We start from the raw sequence: 9,138 nt of genomic DNA on the forward strand, positions 1-9,138 counted from the left end.
GTGGCCTGGTGCAGTCTGGACTGTGCTGTTTGCTTTCCTGACTAAAAATTGCCTGTTTCAGCCGTATTTCTGGACTAATCGCACATATTCATTTTATTTCTTTTAAAACGCAGTGATCCCTTCCTGAAGGAACTGCTGGGAAGACAGGCAGCTATCTGTGCCTCAGAATGCAGAGCTGCTCACCGGGCAGCTGCGATACCTGAGCAGAGAGAGGTTTCTGCTTCTTCCTGTGATCGATCGGTACTTTGCTTACAGTGCTTTACAAAGTTAAATTTCACTGTCGTTATTTTCGCTAATGTTCATCCTTGCGCACACACAAATTCCCCCACTCTTACCCGGCGCATGCGCCGGCGGCGGGGCGGCATTGGCGGGCCCGCGCCCGCCTCTGCGGGTTACCCAGGAGGCCGCGCGGCGCAGAGGTCAAGATGGCGGCGAGGGCGTCTGGTGAGGAGGCGGGGGGCGCCGGGGCTGGGGTCGGGGGCGCGGCTCCTCTGCCTGCGGCGCTGCGCTCAACCCGCACAACGCTGGGGAGCGAGGCGGCCCGCGACGGGGACAGGGAGAACCGGGGAGCCGGTGTGCACCGTGTGCCCTTGACGGGGGTAGCGAGTGCTGCGGCACAGCCTTGGCGGGCGGGTCTCCTTGCCGTCCCTCTCGTGGTGGTGGAGGGAGTCTGGCTCCGATACCCGGATTTTCTGGGTGCTCGGGAGCGTTGGAGGAGCCTTTGGGCAGCTCCGGAGGAGCCTCGGGTGTCGCTGTCCTGCGCGGGTACTGACTGCACGGACGGCTGGTGGAAGGTTATTCCTTCTCAGGCCCTAAAGCAGACAGGAGTCAGTAAATAACCGAATGGGATAGTGCGCTAATGACGCACGGGTATCACAGGTAGCACTGTTTTTTTGGGGTGATTTGGTAAGACAAGCGTCTTAAAAGTCACATAAGACAGCTTGCCCGAGCTGCATTGCCAATATTGTGCTGTACCCCTTGTTGCGTTACTTCGGTGGTGTTTGTACCATCGTACTTAATTATGTTTTAATGCACCTTTTCCATCCAGAATCACATTTAATGAAAGATGAATGTGCTATATGTGGTGTCTTTGTATTTTTGTGTTTTCTTTTTAAAACTTTTTTTTAATCTTTCTGTTGAGGGGTACTTTTCAGTGTTGACTTTCTGGTTCACTTAGGCAGTTTCTTGATAAAGGAAACTGTGGAATAGCGCTCAAGTAACTGGAGGGGAGAGCAAAAGGTTAACAACATATTAATATACTGGCCTTGAAATCACATTAACTCACTGTTGTGGAACTTTGATAAATTATTTGAAAAACATGATGGTTTTGCTTTCTGTAGAACGCTACCATTTTGGCTCATGGAAGAATTATGGAGCGTAGAAGTGCCGGTGCTGTTTTGGAACAATGGACCAATTCCTTGTTAAACTGTTAAAGCAGTCTCATATTGAAATTTCGTGAAACAGGTCGAACTGCAGTACATAATGAGAGTCCTTCTACCTGGTCAGTGTCAGTTAAGGGATGTTGAGAAGTAAAGAGGCCAAGTTGTATACATTCAGATTCAAACTTGGTGCAGTGTTATATTACTGCATATGAAGGAGGCCAGCGAATTTTTGTGTACTGTCATAGGAATGTGTAATGTTCATTTTTGTCTTGCTCTGCAACTGATGATGGTCACGTTCAGTCGCAGGAGGTGGTCGCCTGATAGACAGCATTCGCAAGTGGTACTATAATGCAGCTGGGTTCAACAAGCTTGGTAAGTGTTGGGTTGAATTTAGCTATGGTTCATAATTGGCATATGTACATGCAGTTTAGCTTAAGTCTTTTTGATCAAAATTAGCTACTACTTTTGTGGAGGAAAAAGGTTGGCAGTAGCTTCACTCATCGTGATTTCTATCTAGTAATGAATCAGTGACTTTTCTGTTATTTCTGTATTTGCTCATGTTTTCAGTGAATTAACTTATAACAGCTAAGGTCAAGCTGGAGCAGTTGAAAAAATTTTCACAGAGCAGTCCTGAAAGCTTGATTATTTACCTTTCCTCACCAAGTCACTTTTACCGGCCAGTATCTTCTAACTCGAAGACTGCTCTTGAAGCTAGAGAGGTTCCCACTGATAGCAGTCAGTCCATCCACAATACTTATGCAAAGTATCCAAAGTGCAGAAGAGGTTTTAGTTAGTTCTGCCCTTTGTGTCACCATAACTTCAGTTCGTGTCACCCTGGCCTGAACAATACTGGAATAGGTGTCAAAACAGTGTTTCCTTAAGTAGAGAAGATTGTCTTGATGGTATTGTCTTCACTTTGTTCAGAGTTGCTACCAGATAAGAACCTGAATATTCAACGCTTGTAATTTGCTGCTGACCACAATAAGTGCAAATCTTTTAAAGGAATTTAATATACCTGTCCTGGGGAAGCTAGAAAAAATAATTGCAAGACAACTGTAGAGGAATAAGCTTAGACCTTTCCTCCAGAGATGAAGTGTTTAGCGCCTCTTTTTATGTCTGCCTGCTGAAATTCTTACTTCTGCTGCTTTTCTGGAAATGTGACTAAAAACTGAGAAACACCAAATTTAATGTAGTGATTAAAGTAGCAGCAGTGCTCCCTGTGCCTTTGAAATAGGTTATAAAATTGAATTCAAGAATATATGACTCAAAAGAGATTTGTTTTATTGTGAGACCAAAACCTTTGACCACAAGTCAGTAAGTATACTCTTGTAATCTGCATCAGTCTTGGAATGCTACAGAAATAATATTGTGTCCTATTTTGCTAATACTGAACCTTTTAAGCAGAGTTGGTTGAGTTTCAAGAACTCTTTGTTCCACAAATGGTGTGAGAGTGTTCTTGGCTTTGAGAAGACAGGGTGCTTCTCCCTGATTTAACTTCTGATTTGGAACTCATGCACAAACATAGAGCTTCAGGTTTCCATGGCTTAATATAATCAGTGGAGATCTGGTCATTATGGATAGGGGAGTTTAGAGCATAATTCTTCAGTACTGAAGGAGTCACATCTGTGGTTGACCAACTCTAATGGATTCAGAGCTCTTAAACCCTTTGCCTAGGCAGTCATCTTAAATATAGATATAAAAATAGGTGAGCATAAGTCCACCCCTCAGATCCAGAAAAGTTACTGTTCTGTGTGGGTATTTTCTTATTAAACACATTGAATTAAATACTTATTTTCCTTATTTCTCTTTAAGAAAAGGAGTAAAAAAAAAAGTAGGTAGAGTTTGTGAAAGCCAGTGTTTAGAATTGCATGTTCTTTGTGAGCAATTAATGGTTCTCCTGGATTGTTTTTTCTTCATGATTATGCATTTGGAAGTGTTTTGCCCATGGTGCTTAGAAACACTTGTGTCAATCCTAAATCTTGTTTAGGAATATTTATTCAGTGATACTTCTTGGTGCAGGATTAATGCGAGATGATACACTGTACGAAGACGATGATGTAAAAGAAGCACTGAAGAGACTTCCAGAACATCTTTACAATGAAAGAATATTTCGCATAAAGCGAGCGTTGGACTTGAGCTTGAAACATCAGATCCTTCCGAAAGACCAGTGGGTGAAGTATGAGGAGGTGCGTGTACACAGCGTTTGCAGGGTGGAGGTCTTTAGTGGCACTGCTGTGACTGGTCTTTGGGATTGTCATTTGCTGAAGAGACACATGCTTACATGTTCTTTATCATGAGTACATGAGTCAGTGTCTCACGGAACACCTCTGGAAAACACAGCTTTGGGCGGCTGTTTAGAAATCTCTGGTCTTTGGTAGAAATTACCAAATTTTTCTCACAATGACAGAAGCTCAAGCTGCAGCTCAGAATCATAACACACTGTGTTCAGACAAAATATTTCTTCTAAGCTATTAGATAAAGAAATACTCTGTAAATAGCTTGGAAATTCTTACAAAAGGTCTCTTACTTTTCTGATTAATATCTTAATCTTATAGAAAATCTCGAGCCAAAGGTTTTATTCATGAAGGTGCCAAGGAAGAATAAGTTAAAGGGAAATCTTGCACTAAAATAAGCATCATCTTGTAATTTGAAAAGCAAGCTACACTTTCCTTTTCAGATCTAACTAATTTTTATTTTTAGAAGTGAATTGATTCACATACTTTGCATGACTGTCCACCTCAGATTTCTTCAGATTACCAGGCAGAGAAGAATCTTATTACTAAACTCTTGACTATAGGATAGTATAAGAGTATTAATGTGTCTCTGTGTAAGCAGAGGATTTTTCTTGTGGTCTTGCTGGTATATCTGGGTAACTGCTGCATCAGATAACCAGTTACATGTTTCCTAAAGCAGTAGTTTGGTTTGTAAGTGTTAAACATGGTCAAGGTGTTCCACCAAATTCAAGTTTACAAGTTTCCACCAAATCCCAAGTTTTAGGAGTTAAGCTCAAAAAAAGATTCTCCAGAGTATTATAGTTGGACTTTAAACTAATTAAAGTGGATCTTGTACATTTGGGTATCTGCCAAAAGAACATTGCTTCTAAAGCTGTAGCTGGAAGCATCCCTTTGCTTGTTAATGTTGGTGAGGAATTAGGCATTAGTGGTTGCTGTAGTAGAAAACTTCTCCATGCAGACTTGGCAGATAGAAAGTTTACCTTTTCAGACTAAGTGAGGCTTGATTTTTTTTTTCCCCCTTGTTAGGTTGGTGTTTAGTCAAATCTGAGGAGGAATGAGAGACAAGTAGTCTGTAGGAATGACTTGAGATGTTTCTGGACCTCACTATAAATTTAAATATATTCTGTTCTTTTTTAGGATAACCATTATCTTGAACCATACCTAAAAGAAGTAATCCGTGAGAGACGTGAAAAGGAAGCATGGAATAAGAAGTAACTGTTGAACCACTTCATGAAAATATCCACGTATTTCTGATATTTTTAAACATTTAGTTATAAAAGTCCACAGAGAGGCAATTGTGTGGCTGAAGAATACTATTTCAGCTTGTTCATTGAGTCTGTTCATCCAACCAAAATAAACATGTCGAAGTAAAAAATCTTGGATGAGTTCTTTTTGAATGTTAACAAGCTAATGTTCAGATCTTTCCTATGAACATATACATTACATATTAGTTTAGTGGTATGCAGTCTTCAGTCCAGCTTCTTGATTCTTACTCTTTTCATAGTACAGCTATTTTCTGCAGTTGTAGGATTAGGTAAGAAACATTGAAGGCTGTTGGTGCTAGTTGCTTTGTTAAATTAAAAAAAGGAGTTTGTATTTCATTTGTCTCTTCTCTCTGTAGATAACAATACTGGACCAGTGTTTGATGTTACAATGGTATTGTAAGACAGCAGAGTGTAATATCCTGTGCATCTGAGCACATACATATTAAAAAAAAATGGAAAATATAGATGATTCCTTAGTCATAAAATAGGAAATATTTCACTAGCTTTTTGTATCATATACATTGTTAATCCTTAAAAGACTATTTTCATATAAACTGTAATGACTGTCTCACTTCAGCTTCTTTAGAATTTTTGTTCTTTAAAAGGTTAAAAGTGGTATTCTGATGTGCTTTCAAGAACATATTTAACTTCCCATGTATTTTTTTCATCACCTAAAGCATGCTGTAGTTTACAGTGTTTGGTGTCCAGAAAGTACTGGCTCTCACTGGCTGAAGACCTTTAGTCTTCCATAGTTTAATGGTAGTGTTAATTTGAGACAGATATTGGTATTAGCTGTGCCTGTATGAAGTACACAACTTCTGTGATAGTCTCAAGGTTTTTGTCTTTTTCATTTTGTTACATATGCTTGTCTGCCAAATGCAACGCTCCATTTACCAAAAGCTAGAGTAGTTTAGAAAAAAAAAAGAGGAAAACACACCTGCAGTTTTCAATTGATATGATCAGTGAAATATGATACTGGATTAGAATGGAAGCTGTCTTTTAGCTTTGCTCATTGCCCTGTTATTAACCTTTGTCTGCTTGCTAAAGTCCCTTACATCTCCTACAGTAAAATCTAGTGATTGAATCATATATAATTTGATGTATTTTTAAGAACTTTCTGTTTTTCTCCCAGGAGACAAATAGGGCGTGAAGTTTTACTTCTCTTTATGGAATTATTAGAATATACTTTTCTAATGGAATTAGAACTATTTCATTATCTGTTAGAATAATATTAGAAGTCTAAAGAGCTATTTCCGTTAGATAATTGAAAGGCATAGCTGGTCAAATTTCTACAAAAGTTAGAATTTTGTAGAAAGGCAATCACTGCTTATTTGACTGTAAGTTTGGATTGAGGAAAAAATCTCTCAAAAATTACTTGGTTTAGAGAAAAGGACTTTGTTGGCATCAGGCACTTAAAAATAGGCTTTGAGTGAAGTGCAAAGCAACCATGCTCCAATTGGCCTAAAGCATCTGAAATCACTGATGCCCTTACACTCAAATGTAACATCTTAAAGAGTCAGAGATGAGTAGTAGAAGTTAATGAAAGAATCTACATTTTTATGGCAGCTCAAGGGGAGGAGGGAAAATAAAGCCAGGTTAAGAGGTTGCTGTTCACTGAGGCTGTTTAGCAGCTTTCATTTAGATGTGTTTCCAGATGCTTCTGACTTGGAGTGATAATTTTTAACTTTAAATTTCTATAATGTGCAGTAATCTCCTGTTGAAGTATTTTGAAAAATTTCACTGAATACTATTGTATTTTAGAAGGGTGTTTGAAGAAAATATTATTTGTCCTTTTTTTTTAGCAGAGATGGAGGTGTATTCTTTGAAACGTTTAGGATTATCTAAAAATGGTGAGGAAGGAAGTGGGTGTAAGAGTGATATATGTTGCCTGGGAACCAGGAGCTGTAGCAGTTGTGTTAGAGACTGTAAACTCTTTTCTAAAATATGTGATGTGAGATTTGTATGCTTGTACTGCTGGCTAATGCATGAGTAACTTGGAAGACATTTCATATTTCACCCTCTGGTGTTCCCCTCAGTGTACACTGAGCAAACAAGCATTAATCTGTAGCTAGAAGAAACTGGAGTTTTCTTGTATGTAAGATCTGAATCCTGCTGATGAAAAGTTGAAGGGTCAGCCTGATTCCCATTTTTGAATACTTGCATTTATCGTTAAAAATATCTGGGATGGGAAGGAATGGACTTGTAAAAATGGGTTTTCAGCTCTGCCATTAATTGTAAGGATTCCTTCCCACCTGTACAGCTCTCTGTAGGATCCTGCCATATTCCTTGTGCAGGCTATGTGCTCCTCAGTCAATGAGGAGACTGTGCAGCCATTAGCTCACTATCTGCAAAGTTGCCTCATTTTAAGGAAAAGCTTGATAACAGTAAAGGGGGTCAAATTGCCAGAGGTGTAAAAAGAAGAAAAGTCTGATGCGGAAGGAAAGACCATTCTTTGGTTTGGAGAACTGGATTTTCTTTCTGCTGCTGTCACCAGGTTCTTCTATAACACTGAGAAAGACACTTGGCTCACAGAAGCCCACTAAGAATTTTGCTAAATGCTTAATATGTGGGTGCTTGGGGCTACATCTGCAGAAGTGCAGAGTAATCACATCTATATCTAGGTTCAGTAGATCTGTTCTGAAAATATTAGGTGAAAGTGTTGAAATTCGGCCATACACTCAATGGTGGTACAAGGAGCAAATTTCACAGGGATTCTCACAATCCTTATTCCTCTGATGGTAAGTGCAGAAATACTTACAAAGAAGCTGATACATTTGTGACCTCTGTACCAAGTGCTTTCGGGAAGCAGAGTTGAGCTGTGCACTGAAGAGGATTGAAAAGAATTCCTGAATGAGAGGAGTGCCTACTGAGAAAAACGTGAGCCTGCAATTTAAGGTCATATCATAATGCACAAGGCAGTAGTGAATCTTGCATTTCCTAATTCCTGATTTTGAAACCTTCATCTTGGTTAATGTAGGGGTTTTTATATGAATTTTATAGATTCCATAAATTACTGAGATCTTTTTGTAGTTTGAGTTCACTACATCGAAATTGTGTGTAAAAGTCTGAGCTGACATTGCTAATCCTGCAGTTTGATGACAGTTTTAGCTTGAATTATTTTTCATCACTTTTAAGCAAACCTGTGCTTCACTTGGAAGTTTTTTTTATTAAATACATAGTGAAATATAAAAATACATTTTGATTGCTGAAGATCATGTTTGTTATGTCAGACTGATTTCTTTAAATTTTGAATCGGTCAACCCAGAAACAATGGATTTTTTTCAGCACTGTAACAAGAAACATATGCTTGTTTTACATCCAACTTCCATCTGAAGGAGAGCTACAGCACATATAAATCTCATAAGAATTTTGATGAAACATCATGCTTGTCATTATAATGGAACTGTTTTAGCATTAATATGGTAAACACATTCTGACTTGAAGCATTTTCTCTCTGGATAGCAAAGGTCAAGATGATCTTCAGGGTTTCCCCACAGTGCTGCTGTGCCTTTGCAGTCAGTTTCCACAGTCTAAAACTGTGGCTGGGGTAAGGGCTGACCCTGTGGCGCAGAACAGGCAGAGGCAACCTGAGCCACTGCTGCTCCAGCGTGAGACCAGGGTGATTTCTTCACTTCTCAAAGCATCATTTAGCTGGTCTAGGGCCCAAAGAGCTAATGTCTTGAAAAATCTGTAGGCAACCAGCTCCATTGTAAAAAAATTTATGTTAGCATCTAAGTATCTCTGAACTGGGCCTGATCCCAAAACTCTGTTTCCTCAAACTCTCCTGCAGGCCATGCAGAGCTGTAAGCTTCCTTCAGTGTCGGGTAGTTCCTGGCTCACCCAGAATCTCAGTGCTGGTGGTGCTGGGACTAGATGACACAGTGGTCTGATGCTCCAGAGTGCCAGAAAGCATCTGCACCTCTGCCTTCCTGGCAAAGTGAATGTTCTCATGGTGCGTCTGGAGAAGGAGCCCTCAGTGCCATCTGCTCACTGGTGATTTGGAGCTATCTTATGCTGACAGCCTGTGGGCTCAGTTCCTTTTTCTTCACAAAAGATATGCATTCACAGTCCCCTTCTCTGAAAATGCTTTAGATCTCTGACTTACATATTTTCTGGAGTGCAAATGGGGCTATTAGTCCCTTTGGCCAGCTGTTCTGCATGAAAGGTCTAATGAACTGTACCAGGAGACACTATTGGTTGGTTGGCTATGGCTGCTTTCTGGGCTCGTTTACCAGCTGCTTCAAAATAAGGGCAATG

General features: G+C 39.9%; 1 protein-coding gene across 1 annotated transcript; it reads left to right on the top strand.

Annotated features, from left to right (window-relative positions):
* Window positions 1-351: 351 nt before the first annotated feature.
* On the top strand, window positions 352-4,993 carry LOC116780671 (cytochrome b-c1 complex subunit 7). The gene is made up of 4 exons (XM_032675946.1): window positions 352-444; window positions 1,683-1,754; window positions 3,402-3,568; window positions 4,754-4,993. The coding sequence occupies exons 1-4, from the start codon at window positions 426-428 to the stop codon at window positions 4,829-4,831; spliced, it is 336 nt and encodes a 111-aa protein (XP_032531837.1). The 5' UTR covers window positions 352-425; the 3' UTR covers window positions 4,832-4,993.
* The last annotated feature ends 4,145 nt before the right edge of the window (window positions 4,994-9,138 follow it).

This window comes from Chiroxiphia lanceolata, chromosome 1, assembly GCF_009829145.1.
Source record: "Chiroxiphia lanceolata isolate bChiLan1 chromosome 1, bChiLan1.pri, whole genome shotgun sequence".
NCBI classification, from domain to species: domain Eukaryota; kingdom Metazoa; phylum Chordata; class Aves; order Passeriformes; family Pipridae; genus Chiroxiphia; species Chiroxiphia lanceolata.

Bases quoted from the DNA above. Each gene is read 5' to 3' on its own strand.
- LOC116780671 (XM_032675946.1), top strand. The intron at 1,755-3,401 runs GTAAGTGTTGGG...TTCTTGGTGCAG, and splicing joins AGCTGGGTTCAACAAGCTTG to GATTAATGCGAGATGATACA. The intron at 3,569-4,753 runs GTGCGTGTACAC...GTTCTTTTTTAG, and splicing joins AGTGGGTGAAGTATGAGGAG to GATAACCATTATCTTGAACC.